The 18,979-nt window shown below is 32.4% G+C and overlaps 1 protein-coding gene and 1 pseudogene across 1 annotated transcript; both read left to right on the forward strand.

The window, feature by feature from the left end:
- The first annotated feature begins 509 nt into the window (after nucleotides 1–509).
- LOC143550265 (uncharacterized) lies at nucleotides 510–11,693 on the forward strand. The gene is made up of 8 exons (XM_077040948.1): nucleotides 510–608; nucleotides 8,449–8,517; nucleotides 8,932–8,998; nucleotides 9,106–9,206; nucleotides 10,061–10,105; nucleotides 10,196–10,495; nucleotides 11,267–11,369; nucleotides 11,531–11,693. Exons 1-8 carry the CDS (start codon nucleotides 510–512, stop codon nucleotides 11,611–11,613), a joined length of 867 nt encoding a protein of 288 aa, XP_076897063.1. The 3' UTR covers nucleotides 11,614–11,693.
- Nucleotides 11,694–17,334: 5,641 nt separating this feature from the next.
- LOC143550250 (UDP-glycosyltransferase 75C1 pseudogene) lies at nucleotides 17,335–18,720 on the forward strand (annotated as a pseudogene).
- The last annotated feature ends 259 nt before the right edge of the window (nucleotides 18,721–18,979 follow it).

An 18,979-nucleotide genomic window follows, 5' to 3' on the forward strand; every position in this document is an offset into this window, starting at 1 on the left:
AACAATTACTACTTTCATATGGCATGCATTAAATTATTCTATGTACTTCTAATTTTCGGTTTTATTAATGTTGTGAATATGTTTTTACTGCTTATTTGAACTCATTGCAGTATTGAACTTAAAGCCATAGTTAATCCATTTTTATGTTTTCCTTATGAATGTAAATTTAAGATTTTAGACTCTTATTGCTTATATTATATATTTCATTTTTTTACCTTTAGTTTTGAGTCTATTTAGATACGCTCAAATGACCCCTTCTCACAATGAGAATGTATATAACCCTATTCCGGTCTGGTCCGGTATGAAATGAACTTATAATCATAGAATCGACTTGATCATCAGATTATAGATTATAAGTTCATAACCCAAGCCCATTGCCATTTTGGGCGGAACAGATCTTTATTTCAAATAAAGGACTTTATTAATTATTTTTATTTGATAAATCTCGTGTATTATACGGATTCAAAAGCTAGTTATATATAGACAATGATGGGGATACAAGATTAGATATGACAATAGGTCTAGTTTGGGATGAGTTTAGGCATTCCCAATACCCGGTTAATAAAGCCAATCCCAAACTCGTCTCAAAACTGTTGGATAATTGTCAGGTAATTACTCATTAAGTATAGGGTAAACCCGTGGGTTTCGGATATACCCGTGGGTTTAGGATATACCCATTAGGGATAAGTACAATTTTTTTTTATCACAATTAAGTGAGATTAAAAAGTACAAATCTGAAACTAACAAAACTTACATATTACAATTTTGTTTTACGACTAATAAGGTTGTCCTTTATGGAGGGACAACATAGCCCCTACACGTCATTGTCACGTAGGAAACGGGTTTCGAAGCTCCTCTTCATAACGCCCCACTATGATTTGTCGCCTCATTATATATATATATACACACACACATATATATGTATGCGTGTATGTATGTGAGAGAGAGAGGGAAGATGCAAGCCCCACCTCACCTCACCTTCAATGTTGCCCCTTCTTCACAATATCCCCCACCCCTACCCCACAACAACAGCAACAACAACAATGCCCACAAAGGACCATCTAAGTATATTGAATGATTATTAATCCAAAACTTAGGAAAAACAGAAAGCTTAGATAAGTAAAACAATTCCATAAAATACATAATAACTTTTAGCTTTATATTAATTTAAACGAGCGGTTCGGTTTCATATTTTGTTCAAAATAAATTTGTTGAAACAACCGGTAATTTCAAACACGATGGAAACTTTTTCCATTGAATTATTTCCTTTATGAACAATTTATGTTATAATCTTTTGTCACTATTATAATTAGTGTAATGTATAATTTCTTTTATGAGAAATTGTTATATCTTACTAAATTATTTGGCATTATGGATTTTTTCTTAAGTAATTATAATTTTTTCATATGATATGACATATATTTCATGTTTGATTTCACTTATAACTTATATCGAATATGTAAACAAGTTTTATTGGCATTGTATCATTTTTCAGCCCGTGTAGTACACGGGTTACTAACCTAGTTTACAAATATGACAAAACAATTTAAATAAGTGAATATAAACTAAAGCATTGATTGTCTTCATTAAATCCAAAGGTCTTGTCTAAGTGTCCAAACTTCAATCTTCAATTTACATGATAACCTACATATGCGTAGAAAATGAAAGAGTTTGTCAGCATAAAGTTGAGTGAGATTATCACCAGTTTTACAATGATATAAATAAGCATAACATAGTAAATTGCGGTAAATGTATCAAACCATAAACAAGTAGTTAAACCGTTGCCAAGCGAATCGGGTGTTAGTCAATAATATGAATACCCTATACAAGGGAATATGTTGGACCCCTCCGAATTATACGAATAAATGAATATTAACACAAGTAAGCATGTAACACGTATATTTGATTAAGTCACACACAATTATACGTTTGCTATTGTTTGAGATATATATATATAGTATGAAATACGAATAATAAGCATATGTCCCTAAAACGTTTAGAAAACTTAGTAAAATAGGGGAATGATAAACTCACCTTAGATTAAAGGCAAGTGAATACACTTAAGAATAAATGAGTTAATGAATAAGCGAGTCGTCCACTACGCGTCAAACGATATAAACAATAAGAACCTGAAACTTTGAGATATGATAACATAAGTAAAAACGAACTCGTTGCCGCTGGAATCAATCCAAACGGAAGTTTAGAACTCTAGTTATGTCAAATTAAACGTTTAAGCGAGTCGGTACTGACCATAATCCAAACAGCGAGTCGGAATTTGGATTTTGGTCGGTAGCATTAAATTTCATTACGAGAATAAAAGTCTTCTGGACCCAACGTTGAATCCAACCAGAAGTATGAGAAAACGTAAAGCCAAACTTGTTGACTGTTTTGCCCTTTAACGAGTTTTAAACGAATTGACCAGTCAACAGCCTTCAACCACTGAAATTGATTGAAGGTTATTGACTAGGGAATATGTATGAACAATTTCTTAGTTTATAACTTATCCGGAAAGTGAAAGAATCAAGAGAAACGATAAGTCAAAGGTCCACACGTATGCAAAGTCAACCTTCAAGCTTGTATCTTCAATCAAATAAGCAAAAACCGAATAGTTTGATGATGAACAGAAGCATGTGACGGCTGGGAATGATATATTAGGGTTTAGGGAAGTTTGTGGCAGAGATTATATGATGTGTTTATATAGACTAAGCAAAAACGAACCATATTTGGTTAGTTTGCTCGTTTAAGTAACCGAATAAGAAATTAACGAGAATATCAGTGAAATAAGCCAGAGATTTCGTGCTTGATCAGTAAGTTAAGAGTATGGACTTGTATTTTAATTGTAATATGTAATGTTTCTTTTGGTTTGTCTATCTATCCAAAACTAATCAACGCATCAAGTTGCAATAAATTCAAAAAAGGTACTAAAGTTGCATAATTGAACAAACCACGTGTATGAAAATGACATTTAGCTCAAAAGAGAAAATAAATAAAATAATCGAAATTACTAATTTGCCTCTGACTTAACAGAAAAAAATAGACTGGGTTAGAAGAAAAAAAATACTAAAATTGCAAGTTTTAGAAAAGTGAGATAGCCATTTGCAATAAATTAAAAAACGGTACTAAACTTGTGTAATTGGACAAACGACATGTACTAAAATGGCACTTAACTCTTATTTTTATGTTTTTCTAATGGTCTAATCATATAAAGGTTTAAACGATTAAGAATTAATAAAATCAATAAACAAACGAAAAGACAGTTTTACCCTTGATTTAACGATGAAAATCAACGAAGTTAATGATTTGGACGTAATTGACAAGAAAATGGATACCTCGATGGTCTAGATGCAAAAACCAAACTTTTTGGACAAAATTTGCATAATTGATCAAACCCAGGGATGATTTGACACTTTACTTATTCAATTAATTTAATGAATTTTTATTTATTTAATTTAATGAGTTTTTATTTGTTTAATTTAATTATAAAAAGAAAATAAAAAAATGGCATGGCGATGTGATGGGGCTACAAAACCATTACACCCCTAAAATAAAAATTGTCTATTTGTTAACTTTGCGTCACATGTTAGATCCCCCCCCCCCCCAATTTGTATCCCCTCATTACACATGGCCTAAGGAGATGCTTGTTGGAACACGAAGACTTAGGTGCTCCTTGATTTTCTAAAAAATGTATGTACAGGATCTTTTGTCTGCGCCGCGCAGATCACGCACCAACATTGCCATCTGCAGACTGCTTGTTTTTTCAAAGACGCTTCCTAAAAAAATGTAAACACGAACTCCTCTTGGTGCAGACTTGGCCCATCCACTTCTAAGATATTTTAAGGTCTACAGAAGGTTAAACACCACCACCTACCAACACTCATGTCCACCACCACCATCACCCACCATCCACCGTCTGCCACCACCACCATCCATCACCCACCACCACCGTGAACCAACACCCACCGCCATTACCACCAATCACCACCGTTCTCCACCACTGTCCGCCACCACCACCCACCACCACCACAACCCACCATCCGCCACCATCATAGTCTACCACCACCATTCATTACCACAACCACCCACCGTCCATCACCTACCGCCATCTTTCACCACTACCACCAGCCATCACCACAACCACCCACCGTTCACCACCTACCGCCATCTTTCACCACCACCACCACTGTTCACCACCACCACCACTGTCCACTATCACTACCACCACCCGCTACCATAGTTCGTATACCATCACCAGTTTATTTTAGCAGCCCACAGATGTTAAAAAACAAACAGTTTTCTTCTTGCAGACTGTAGAGGTTTAACCCACCTCTTATTCTAAAGATGTCTGTAAATGTAGTCCGTAAACTGTAGATATTTTATCCCTAAAAAACAACACTTATGTCTTAATTTTTATGAACTATAATGAATTTAATGAATTATGCTGGATTAATTTAAACTTGTTTAAAAGTTTAAATTTGAATTGGCTTTCAAAATAATTTGTCTTTTCATGTTTGGTGTGTTTGATTTTAATTTATTAAATATTAGGAACCAAAGATTAGAAGAAAAACAACAAGAATAAAAAATCAGGAAAAAATGTTGTTTGGTTAAATTCATATATGCGAAATTATCCAAATTCGATTCAAATTGAATTTGTATAGATTCAGATCGGCTAGGGATATCTCCAATTTGGATTGGGTCGGATTTCGGATTTGGTCCTAAATTTTAACTGGTTCCACACTTCTACATTCTAAACTGTCAAACAAGCAGTAAATATCAAATCATTAAAAGCTAACCATAAACCAGACCGTATATATATTTCAAACCACTAAGTTTCTTTGGTTTAAACAGTTGAATCCTTTAACGGTTTCTAAACACCTTACACTATACCCTACATCATATTAACCTTGATGATTATTTTAATTTTCATTTTAGCAAATGAAATGAAGAACCCTCTTACGTTATTGTCAAACTCTATTCCTAACTAGGTTATTGACCCGTGTACTACACGGGCAGAAATATCAAAATCGTTAATTAAACACACACGCACACACATATTTATATTTGAAGAAATGTAACGGATTGTTTTACATAAATCTGTCGGAATAAAAAAATTTACCATAGATGAAAAGTTAAGTCATGAACTGTGCTATGTAGCCTAACCATAAACATGATCAGTTCAAGTGTTCATAAAATTATTAACGCATCAAACATAGACCAAGCTAAACAAAATTAAACATTAAACCAATGTCTCGGACAAAATAAAGAATTGACACGCCATCATTTTTATGTTTTTGTTATGATCACTCAATAAACTAAAATAGTAAAAATTCAGACATGGTTACATATAAGATTTACCAAATCATTATTAAAATTTACCTAAGCATCATATATTAGAATACAATACTAAATTGAATTAAAAAAAAACGCAGTGTGTACTCAACAACCCATACCGCAACCTGCAAGAATAAACGAAGCAAACAAGCATTCTTTATGTCAAAATTTACAAAGTAATTATTTAGAGAGAAAAAATAAAATGAATGGATGTTACTCACTAACTACTTACTTAAAACAAATATGAACTAATACAAACAACTTGAATACCTATCTTAAGGACAGGTCAAAACTTAATTAAATATAATTAATACAAAATAAGTATTTGATTTTGATAAATAAGGAAAATATTAAATTGTTTGAATAAAAAAAGGGTTAACAATTATGTGTTAAGAATTATGGAAAAGTAAAATTATGTGTTAAGAATTATGGAAAAGTAAAGAGTCTAATCTTTTAAAAATTAAATTATTTCTAAAAATCATTTTAAGAAAAGTAAAAAAGACATCTTGAAAGTAAGCATTTCTGAATATAACAATATAGAGTATGTTTTGCAATTGCTTTAATAAATCATACAGAATACAAAACTTGAATATTAACCATTGATTTTAGGTTTTGCATAATGAGGTGATGGTTTCATTTTGACATCTAAGAATATGAATATGAACATGATGATAATCCAAAACAAAACAAAACAATATGAAAATGAAGTTGACTAATATGTATAAAAATACATATTAACAATTTCAAAACGATTTGAAAAACTAAAGTTTAAACGGATTTACATATTCACGCATGTAGAAAGTCTAATTTTTATAAAAAAATATTATATGATTAAAGTTTTATTTAAAATATAATTATTGTTCAAAATCAAATGCAAAAGCTTAAATTCAAAGAGCTTCACATATATAGAAAGTATTAACTATAGGTCAAGTTAATAATTATTGGTCAACATAATAAAATTCATTATTAAAATTTAATTTTAGATATATGAGAATGTTGTAAACCCGTTATCTTCAAAACAAAATGTATCAACGCTTAGAAATGCATAAAAAATATGAAACCTAAAAATGATATATTTGCCTTCATATGTGGCCTAGTACTTCTTATTGTAGCCACAATTACAAATCCTAAATTATATCTGGTTGTTAGAATATCTAAAATAAATAACACTGATTAAATGAACTAATAAAAAGGTTTTGATTGTAATAATAAAACTTACACTGATAAAACTTGATCAATTCTATATTATTTTAGTTCTCAACAAACTTTATACAGCTTATTCTGTGTGTCACATTTTCATATTTATAAAGTAACTAAATTTTATTTTATTGCACTATGAATGTTTACTTTTAAAAATCAATAACAAACAAATTTAATTGTTTTATGATTATTCGATTTTTCAAGGTTAACGGTGTAAATACATTGAAATAGAGCATTTTGTCTAAACGTTTTATTTTGGTCAATACTATCAAAGTATTTTGGTAGGGAATTTAATACTTTTAGCATGACAAAGTAAACCTGAACTCAATCATTAATTTCACAAACAATAAACATGCACTCAATCATTAAATTCACAAACAATACCAAAGAGGAATAAGATTGTACCTTGCAGGAACGATAGGCTTGCAAAAACCAGAAATAATCAACACAAAGCAAAGAAGAGTTTTAACACCCTTTTAAATAAATTCTAAAACACTAAAAATCAAATATTTAGACAGAGAACATTAATAAACGAATAAAAATCAAGCTTTACCTTGATGGTCAAACAATGAACACAAAGATCAGAATCAAAATACTGCGTGAAACACAATCAACTGATTAAAACCCTAAATAAAGTAAAACTTAGATTAACAAATAATAGAGACAATATTCACAAACATAATACCATAGGGAGAACAAAGACTGCAGAATCTATTGGATTTTGAGCGGCCATATTGAATTTAGGGTTAACTTTACTTGAGGGAGATCATTGGTGAGTTATATATATGTCTTTGAAGAATTAAAACTGAATGATCCCAATTGATGTGGTCATTAAAACATTTGACTACCAAGTAAAATAGCTAGCAAAATAAATAGTGGTCAAACTTCTTCAAATGATATTCTTATATTAAACTATTTCCTTAAATCAAGGCATCCTTAATGATCATAATTAAAATATTTAAAACATATTGTTTTGGTAATTAAATATTTATTTATTTTTAAATTATAATATTACTAAAAAATTATAGGAATGCTTAATATTCATCGATTAAAGTTCATACCTGAAATGGATTCGATTTTGTAATAGTATAGAGCAACTATTCGTGTTGACAATGGGAAGAAATTAGAATGAATTGAAGTTGAATCTAGCTTTGAGAAGTTGGCTATTTTAAATCCTAAATCGACTTAGGGTTGTTTGTTGGTGACGATTCGTGAAACCTAAATTGATTATCCATCCTAAACACTATTTGATAGAGAGAATTCTGAAATCCAGTTTCTTATTATAGCGACGCGAGGGAAATAGAATTATGATTTTGAAAAAAAAAACGGGTCCCCATTAACATTGGCATTAAGGGTTTAATATAATAATTTAGTTTTGAATTGTTTTAATATTAAAAAATTCTTAGAAGGCCTTAGTATGTATGAAAATAATATAGACTAACCAATAAGAAGAAGCCATTTGTTCATAAAGTCTGTTGCTTTAATAGTATTGGTAGATTTATTTCTCCTTTCAAAACAATAATCCCCCTAAACAAGGCTGGCAAATCGTGTTTAACATATTAGAGACGACGCGATTAACATATAAAATGACTCGTTTAACACTTGGTTTGATGGTATAAATGTGCCTTCTATGTAGTAGAAGGAAATACCCTCCAGGTTTGTAAAACCCTCTTAACGAGCAGCAGTAGAGTAGTAATGTGGGGAAATGAATCAGGGGTTGATTCCTTCCGCCTCTTTTCTTCTTCTTCTTCTTCAAAAGATGAAGAAAAACCCCCAAATCCACTTCCACTTCCACTTCCGCCTCCTTGCGTTGAAGTTGTTCCTTCTCAGGTACTCATTTGACTTTCTAACCCTAACATAATAATAATAATAATAATAATAATACGTTTAATAATTTATTTCATTCACTTGTAACAACAGGCTTCATCATCTTCTCTAAAACCCACCTTGGAGACCCTCCATCTCGATGACGGACTTACTCTTCTTAAGGTTACTTATTATTATTAATTAAACCCAAACCGACCCCTTTTTTCATATTCATAATGCTAGTGGTGTTTGGATAGCCTTTCAAGCTCATTTTTTTAGCTCAAGCTTGGATTGTGAGTTGTTTATTCAAGCTCGAGCTCGGGCTTGCTTGTTAGTTATGAATTATTTTATGTACATTTTGTTTTTTTTATTATAGATTTTATATATAAGTATATAACATATATACTTATATATTATGTGAAGCTCGGGCTTGTTTATTAAGCAAACTATTTTTAATTTTAACGAGCTGATCTTGAGTAGCTCACGAGCTGGCTTGGCTTGTTTACAGCAATGATGTTTGTTTATCTATCCCCATGATGCTAAAGATATGTAACTATACTTGCATAGTGATTAACATGAACTACTCTTTTCTTGCAGGGACGAGTTAGTACTCAGGATGTTTTTGCGTTGTCAGATTCGGATTTAGTACCAGGAAAATACGAAGGTTTGTGAATGCTGCTTCTTCCCTTATCATAACTGTCTTAAATGGTTGATCAAGCGTGCTAACCGTTTGTGTTATTGTGATTATGGGTCTGTCGTTGCGTGGGCTAGGTGGGCTAAAGCTATGGGAAGGTTCACTGGATCTGGTCAAGACTCTTCGGACTGAAGTCAAATCCAGCAACTTATCATTAGCCGGCATGAAAGTACTAGAGGTGGGACCATAAATCTTTACTTGGTTGGTATCATACCTGGCTAAACGGGTGGGTCGGGACGGGTTCAGGCCAGCACATGCCGTTTAAAGAAATGCCTATTTTGGTTTCGGTCAAAACGAGTTGGGGTCAAACAGGACAGGCCATTTAAAAAAAATGGTCATTATGTTTTGGTCAGAGTGGGCCGATATAAAAAACTTCAAACCAACCATTTACAGAGACCGGAAAAAGGTAGGCTATTTTTCAGATTATAACTGGATATTAGAATAATAAGTTAACAAGCTAGTTACTTGTAATGCAAGTAAGCTAAAACCGACCAAATTCAAGATTATAACAAAGTTAGTTCTCGAATTTGATTTAAGTTTTCCATAGCAAAAAACCATAAAATAACCATTATGTTGTAGTGAACTGAATATTTCTATGATTACCAATTCGACCATAAATTCATACAAATACAAGAAAAATCATTATGCAGAATTGGGCATTCAAGAAACCGAAAAGCTTGAAACTTTACAAAATCTATTAAGAAAACACATGTTCAATTCAAGAAACCAAAATGCTTGAATTATTAATTTGACTTGCTGCAAACATCAATTTACAATGAAATAAGTAAAGCACGATTATAACACAATCACTAAGAAACAAATAATAATTGAAAAGATGTATTTTGAAATCCTCACCAAACAGTCAATACTTGTACTAACCCAAAACAACCGATATCTTTATATATAATATACAAAGTTACCCGAACTTAAAATACACCGGTCAAGATTGCCAGTTCTAGTTGGTATTGAGCTATTAAAATGCTTGTTCTTGAGTCATTTTATTGCTGTCTCACTACATTCAGTCATCTTCAGCTTGGTTGTGGTCACGGGCTTCCCGGAATATATTCTTGCCTGCAAGTAAGCATTTATTTTTGTTATATTATATTTCTTTAGTTCTTTAAATACTGATTTTCTTTAGGCCATAAGATGAATATTTCTGTATTTCAGGGCGCGTCTGCTGTACATTTTCAAGATTTCAATTCCGAGGTGTTACAGTGTCTCACGATTCCCAATGTTGTCGCTAATCTTCCTGTAAAATCTCAATCACAGAGTGCTGATTCAGAAGTCCGATTCTTTGCTGGTGATTGGAGTGAAGTATACAAAATTTTGCCCAACCTACAAACCGATGATCAGGACTCAAAATGTAGGTCTGGATCGAGTGAATCTATTGGCTATGATATTATTCTCATGGCTGAAACAGTTTACTCAATTTCTACTCTTCCTGCCCTTTATGAACTTATAAAAAAGGTACCACATAGTTTTGTATAGAGTCATAGATGTGGCATATTGGCATGCTGAGTAATGGGCCAAACTGGGTTGGTTTTTGTACAAGTTCATCAGGTTGACTTGAAAAACCTTTTGTCCAGTTATTGTAAAATATGATTACAAAAAGTATATTATTACAATAATAATCTAATTCTTTAAAATTGCTTTCGTATGTTGTATGCGTAAATAATACACTTTTGGAAATTTTCAATCCATGTCCATTTTATCTGAGGCTGTAAACGAGCCAAGTTGAGCCATGTTGGGCTCCAGCTCAAGTTCGAACTTAAACTAGTCGGCTCGGCGTCGCTCGCTTATTTAACGAGCTGAAATTTATGAAATAGAGAATTTATGAAATTATTTTTGTTTTCTTCTTAAACTTGTTTAAAGAGCGAGAGCCGATTCAAAATATATGTATTATTTATTTCTTTTTGTATATTTTTATAATTTGTTGTTATTATTATGTATAGAAGTTTATTTAAATGAGCCGATCAAGCGAGCCACAAGCTGAGCCAACCCTGGCTTGGCTTGGCCTGTTTATGTATCGAGTCGGCTCGTTTACAAATGAGTTTTTTCGAGCGAACTTCGAGCCAGCCGCGAGCTTTTAAACAACCCTAATTTTAGTTAAATGGTCAAAATTGCCACCTCTATTTTATTATTATTATTGTTATTAATAATATTATTATCATTGTTGTCATTTTTATTTCTTTGTTTTTGTTCTCTGAATTAGCTGACATTATGTTTACTTATTTGTAGTGTATGAGTCGTCCGTATGGAGTTGTTTACATGGCAGCTAAAAAGTATTATTTCGGGGTTGGTGGGGGGTCGAGGCGTTTCATATCATTGGTCGAGAAAGATGGTGAGCTCATCTTTCAGTCTATTGTATCTTTTGCTTTATTACTTGTACCACCTTGAGTCGGTACGAGAAAGATGTATCAACGTATGAATCTAAAAGCTTAACGGTTTTAACGCGATTTTATAATAGCATTTTTGTAAAATGCCCGTCCTTTTGTTGTGCAGGTGTTATGGGGGCTAGCCTCATTGCTGAGGTGGGGGGTGGATCCTCCAATGTTCGTGAAGTATGGAAGCTACAATTTAAGTGAAGTTTGTAATATCTATCTTTATACGAAATGAATCAACTTCATTGAATGTGTATTGCATTTTTTTTCCGGATTTCTTTTAGCACTAACTAAATAATTTATTTTCATGTATTTCTACTTGGTTGTAGTTCTATATGATTTGGATATCATCCCGGTTTTGTATGTGTTCCCTTTTGGGGAAAACTGCTTGTCACTTGATTAGACATGAATGAATCAAATGGAGCATTTGAATCTTCATTTACCCATTACCTACTGTTTGCTCTTGTAAAAGTAAGTTAATTGATTCAAATCCAGGCTAAAGGATGTTACAAATTTGCTACTAAAAAGAAAAAAAGAATATTGATTTTACAGTAAGGTGTTATTTTCGTACTTGCGGTTTGGTAAATAATGCGAATTTAGTTCAAAAAGTTTATTTTTTACATATGGACCATCCATGTTTTTCAATTCTTGCTAATTACATTCAAATCACTAACCTTATGAAATTTAATCGTTAAGTCAGGGGTAGACATGCTTTTTCACTCTCTTTATTATAAGAGTAAAGTGTTAAAATCGTACCTAAAGTTTGGACACATTTGCGAATTTCGTCCGAAATATTTTTTTTCACAATTAGACCTTCAATTTTTCCCAACCGTTGCCAATTTCGTCCAAATTGTTAACTCGGTCTAAATTCAACGTTAACTCAGGGGTGTTACTGTCATTTTATATGTTTGTTTACATTATTATTATTATTCAATGGCATATATAACATTTATTATTATTATTATTATTATTATTATTATTATTATTATTACTACTACTACTACTGTCATTTTATTATGTGTTTGTTCGGTGATATATATAACATCTCATGATTCATATATTTGAATCTAATATAGTATCCGTTTGTTTATTCTTCTTGATTTTTAGTCATATAAAGGGTTTATCTCAGTGTAATAATAATAATAATAATAATAATAATAATAATAATAATAATAATAATAATAATGTAAACAAACATGTAAAAGGGCAGTAACACCCCTGAGTTAACGTTGAATTTAGACCGAGTTAAGAATTTGGACGAAATTGGCAACGGTTGGGAAATATCGAGGGTCTAATACGAAAAAAAATACATAGACGAAATTCGCAAATGTGACCAAACCTCATGGACGATTTTGGCACTTTACTCTTATAATAAATAAAGAGTGAAAAGACATGTCTACCCCTAACTTAACGATTAAATTTAAAGGGGTTAGCGATTTGGATGTAATTGGCAATAATTTAAAAACATGGATGATCCATATACAAAAAAGAAACTTTTTGGACTAAATTCGTATTATTTGCCAAACCACAACGACAAAAATAACACTTTACTCTTGATTTTAAAAAATATAACTAGTTTGCTGATAAAAGGAAAATTTTGATTTAATCATTTTAGAGGTCTAAACAAGTTGAGTTGAGCCCACCAAAGTTTGAATGTAATATATATTTAGTACATATTGTTGAAAAACTAAGCTTGTTTCGACTTATTTAAGCTCACAAGCCTATCTAGCTCAATAAGTAAAATTTGACCTTGTTTAAGCCTATTTTAATATTTTTAATGTGTCGATCTCATGTAGCTCACAAGAGTCGGCTAGTATTCGTATAAACGGAACTACACTCCTATTTTTTTTAATATTCTAATATAGCAAGCAGTGTTGAAAAGTCTTCGTATAGGCTTAAGGTAGCCGAACACACCCAAACACACACATTGTTAAATTATTACATAACTAGGTTAGGGTCGGGTTAAACTAAAAAGGACACTGTCTAAAAAGGGTAGTAAGAACCTAAGCCATTGGATGGAACGTTTTACCAAATGCTTAACTAGTTTTATACCCGTCCGGTGGACGGGCATTTTATTGTCATAATGACATAAGTATTTTTTTCTTTTAATTCTAAAAAGATAATTTTTTTTTCCAAATAAAGATGTGTGGAATGCTTCATCAAAAGGGTTCTGTTATATATAAAAAGGTTAATTTTTTATTTATTTTTTTTGGTAAAGGGAACAATGCCCTAGTAATTTATTAAGTTACAATTACATATTTACCTACAAAAACCTCAAAGAAAAAAAAAGGCATTAGCAACAATTCTTGAAACAATTCCCAAGACCCCCAAGCAATTGCAAAGCGTAAAACCTATAACTGAAACATAGGCTTTTTCACACTGGCCCAAGAATTCAACTAAAAACTTTTATTTTTACACAACTGGATTTATAGAACACAAAAGGATTTATAGAATACAAAACCCACCAATCACAATCAACATCCATAATACAAACAACAAATCTATACTTCCCCGGGTTTATCTAATAGTGTAATCCTCATTCTAAACAAATTATAAACATTATCTGATGGTGTAATCCATTGATATTCCAAAATAAATGAAACACTCACCATCAACCAACCAATCCTTAACATAACAAGACCAAATTATTCTTTATGTTATACCTTTCGTGCAACCAACTACACCATTCTTTTTTCCATTTTAATAGCAATAATGCCCTTCATCGTACATGTATGATAATGAGTCAACATAGCTTCATGTAACAATATAATAAATATTTCCGTAACTCCTCAACTGAACACCCCTTCATCCAGGCCAACGAACCTGAAACCATTATTTCTAGACACTTTAGTATTTATATAGATATGACGTCAAAAGGATATTTGTACCTTAAATTAGGCAAATTCAATGTTAATCCGCTTATTTGTTTTGTATAACCAACAACTTTAGCAGCAAAAAAAAGAAAAAGAAAAAAAAAACCTGATGTGTTCTCTTTGGCTACTGGCAATTAACTCATATATGCTGCCTAAAGCTGTGAATAAATGTTTCCAAAAGCAATTAGTATTGCCTAATAAGAATGATAGAAACAGATATTAAGGTTATTACTTACAAATACCTACCATGAATAAGAATAAGATCCACAAACCGTATGATGATTGAAATTCAAAAAAAGAACCAAAAGTATGAGATTCTGTCTATATGATATTCCTTTTTGGTTGAAACCATCTGTTCATCAATATCTTTGTGAGTTAGAAAATAAGAATTTATTAGACATGTAAATGCAAAACTAACAGGAATCAAGAAAATCCAAATAACCTGTATTGTGTGTACCGGCATCATAAACATTTCATCCATACTTTGAATTCAGAGAAATATGAATTGTGATCTTCAAAATAAAATTGTAGACAGGTAACAATTTAGATTGAATGGCACAGCTAATTGTGAATTGAAACAGAAAGCTACGTAAAATTGATACATTACCAGAAATTAGCGCTCAATTTGCAATGAAAAGCAAACAGACAAGGGAAAGTTCTCTAAAATTCGAAGAAGACTGCATGAATTGTGTTTTATTTTAGATAAACTTTCAGCTGTTTTAAAGACGATATTGTCCAAAGTGTCATTAACATGCAAAAAGTCTTTTGGTCTTATAAATAAATGAAGAAATGTTTCAAATCATTTGTCAATTCTTATATTTTAGCATTGATCTATGCAAGATTAAATAAAACCTGACAACTGAATTTAAATTTGCTTTTTTATCAATGAATCAGATTTTTAATCTAAACTACAAACTAAAAACCAGCCAAACAGACTAAAACACAGTGACAAAAAAATAAAATAAAATAAAAATAAAAATAAAAATGAACACAATATTCAATAGCTAAAACACAGTGTTGTTTATTCCGATTTGTTCTTGTTGGTCTTCTTTGTTTCCTTTCTTGTATGTATTAGATTTCTTGCTTCTTGTGAGTAGGCTTCATTTTTTGTTTTTTTTTTTAATAAATTTGGCCCATTAATAAGAGCTGAAAATCGAAGAACCCCATTTACCCACAATCTTCATTTTGCCGGGAAAATTCATGGCATTAAGAACCGAGTCAATAAAGGACCAGCAAACGGAGTCAAAGGCTTTATTCAAATCATTTTTCAAAAAAAAAAAAATTAAACAGGATTATTTGTTTTCCAGAGCCACGATGCAATCCTTTTAATACAATGGTCCATCCAATATGCTTCTACCCGCAACAAACGCAATTTTCATATCTGATGTCGCCGAGTCGATGACCCCTTCACCCGATTTGCAAGACCTTTTGTTGACATCATCGAAAGTACACATGACGGATAAAGCTAATTCATATATTATAATAAAATTAAATAACAGATTAAATCTAATTTTAGAACGTATATTATTACAATAATCAAATACAGTTTCGACTTTATTTTATATTGTTCAGTTGGTGAAACAAGTTATTTTCCTATGCAAATGCCTATACCGATCATATCAAGGTTCAAGTAATGTTAGCCATACAACGTTAAGATGTTACATAAATAAATGATTATAAATGAAATGGGGCACGTATCGTATGAACGAAATTGAGTGAAAAACAAGTTTTTAGTCTATAATAATTACGTGAATAAGACTGTGTTTGCGGTTAAGATGAAAGTCACTATATATGAGTAAATGAGTTTACATTAGATTTAACTTATAAGATAAACAATTTAAAAACCTAACAAGATATTTTGGTTATCATTATTTTACTTAAAATATATCAGTGCTAATTTATACCGATCTAGCGTTAAGTTTTCATCACATCTCAAAACTAATATATATATTTTTTCAAATTAAAAAAGCGTGCTATAAAATAAAATAAATAAAACCTAAAGTCACGCTAATTTTTAAAAAATAAAATTCATTTATAAATTAAAAACTACAGTTGAAATTAATAAATATACTATCAAAACGCAAAATAAAATATTAAATAAAAAAAAAACTTAATTTTCAATATCAAAATCGTCGCGTTGAACCAAACCAAAGTTAACTTTTTAGAATGTCTCGCACCGGTAAATGATTAAAACCCTTGATAGAGATTTTTATTAAATGCGACAAAGACCAAGGCTATTTATTTTATTATAATTTCGACGACCCTGAACTTTGGCACAGTTCAATTTATGTACAATTAGTGTGTCCCCTTCGCGTGAGCGCGTTGCGCGAGGAACTCAATAATAGGCTTGAGTTTTTAAATCCAGATACACAAACATATCATAACGACTATCACTTTAATACAAAAATGATAAAATTTATCTAAATATAAAAAAAAAAACTTGGTTGGTATTGATTTGGCTCATTATGGTATCGACGTGGTATTAAATTCACTATATAGCTTATAATACAAAAAATATATTCTATTGCGAATACAATTTCGTTTTCAACGAAACCTATATACTTTATTGCGAATACACCTTCGTTCTTTACCGCGTCTTAGATAAATGAACATGTTGTAACGGCATTATAAAAAAATCTAAAAAATTTCGTATGGTGGTCATTAAAAAACATGTTGTAACGGCATACTAAAAAATTTAAAAACTTCGTATGATGGTTATTTAAAAAGATCAGTAAGTTAAATATAAATATATACATATAATAACAAATTAAAGAACGTATTAAAACCATGAATACTTTAGGGGAGCAAAATTGTAAAGTAAACAAAGTTTAGTAAAAAAGAAATTTGGAGATCAAACTAAAACAATTTATAACTTTGAGGGGGCTAATTTAAAAGTTAAGAGACTAAAATTACAAAATTTGGTACACTGGTTTCTATTAATATATATACAGGATAATGCGTGACCACTTCATCTACACTCGTATTTTTGTATTACTACCAAACAATATTATATCAACTACGTGTTGCCGTGTGATCAGTGATCACAGCCAACATGACAACCCACCGGAAAATTCTGATCGTCGCATATTCCGGCAAAGGCCACATCAACCCCGCCCTCCGCTTCGCCAACCGCCTTTTAAAAACCGGCGCCAACGTCACCTTCTCCACCAGTCTCTCAGTCATCCGACACATCAACCAACAAACCATCCCACACGGCCTAACATTCGCCCCATTCTCCGACGGCCACGACGCCGGAAAACACCCAACCACCCCCCTCCACCAGTTTATCTCCGACTTTGAAACAACGGCTCGTATCGCGGTCGCTGAAACCATCAAATATGCCGCCAGTGCAGGTCAACCTTTTGACTGTGTGGTCTACACCACTGTCATACCATGGGCGGCGCGTGTGGCGAACTCGCTTGGTGTTAAGTCAGCTCTCCTGTGGTGCCAACCGGTTACTGTATTGAATATTTATTATTATTTTTTCAATGAATTTGGAAACTTAATATCAAGTAACAACAACAACCCAAGTTTCCCAATTAGTTTACCGGGATTGCCAGTACTAACGATGGGGGATTTACCGTCGTTTTTATTATCTTCATGTCCCAATGAACATAAGTTTCTTGTACAAGTTATGAAAGATCATATTGATGTATTGAAGTTATCTTCAATAATATTAGTGAACACGGTCGATGAGCTGGAATATGAGTCTATCCGAGCGATAGAGAAACTAGAGTACCTTCCTGTGGGACCGTTAATTCGGTCTGACGGGAAGGACTCCCTGAAGTATTCTCCAGGGATGGATTTCTTCGAGAAGAACGAAGATGAATCCATCCTGTGGCTAAATACACAACCGAAGTCTTCGGTTGTGTATGTCTCTTTTGGGACAATAGCCACTTTTAGGATGGAGCAGCTGGAGGAGATGGCGGTTGGGTTGGTGGAGACTGGCCGCCCGTTTTTGTGGGTGGTGAGAGATGGTGATCAGCGGGAAAGAGTGAAGAAGATGATGGACAACCACACACATGGAATGATTTTGGATTGGTGTTCTCAGGTGGAGGTATTGAGTCACGAGGCGATCGGGTGTGTTGTGATGCATTGTGGGTGGAATTCCACGGTGGAGGCGTTGGTGGCGGGGGTTCGGGTGGTGGTGTTTCCACAGTGGTCGGATCAGTTTCCGAATGCGAAGATGGTGGAAGATGTGTGGAAAACTGGGGTGCGGGTGAGAATAAGGGATGAGGATGGGATGGTGGAGGGAAGGGAGATTAAGAGGTGTGTGGATATGGTAATGGAGGATGAAGAGAAGAAGATGAATGCAGGGAAATGGAGGGAGGTGATGAGGGAAGCTCTCGTTGATGGTGGGTCAGCCACCGTCAACCTCCAAACTTTCTTGCGTGATCTTTGATGCTAAACGACGTTATTTTGTTTGTGTATATACGTATGTATATGTAAGTATAATACATCAAGTTGCTGGCTTTGCTACTAACTTGGTGTATTATAAGCATTGCTATTAATTTGTATACTTGTTTAAAGTATAAGCATTTCAAATTTTTATGTTGGCTTTTTGATGGCTAAGGCCGGACTGATTCACTTATTCTGTAAACGAATAAATCAAATAAAAGTGATGAACCCGGAAGGAAGCGTCAAGAAATCAAATACGAAAACATTGAAGTATATATCAGAATATGAAATATAAAATT

The sequence above is a fragment of the Bidens hawaiensis genome, unplaced genomic scaffold (assembly GCF_021521415.1).
Source record: "Bidens hawaiensis isolate Kalapana, Puna unplaced genomic scaffold, B.hawaiensis_p1.1 tig00015978_1, whole genome shotgun sequence".
In the NCBI taxonomy this organism is placed as follows: Eukaryota; Viridiplantae; Streptophyta; class Magnoliopsida; order Asterales; family Asteraceae; genus Bidens; species Bidens hawaiensis.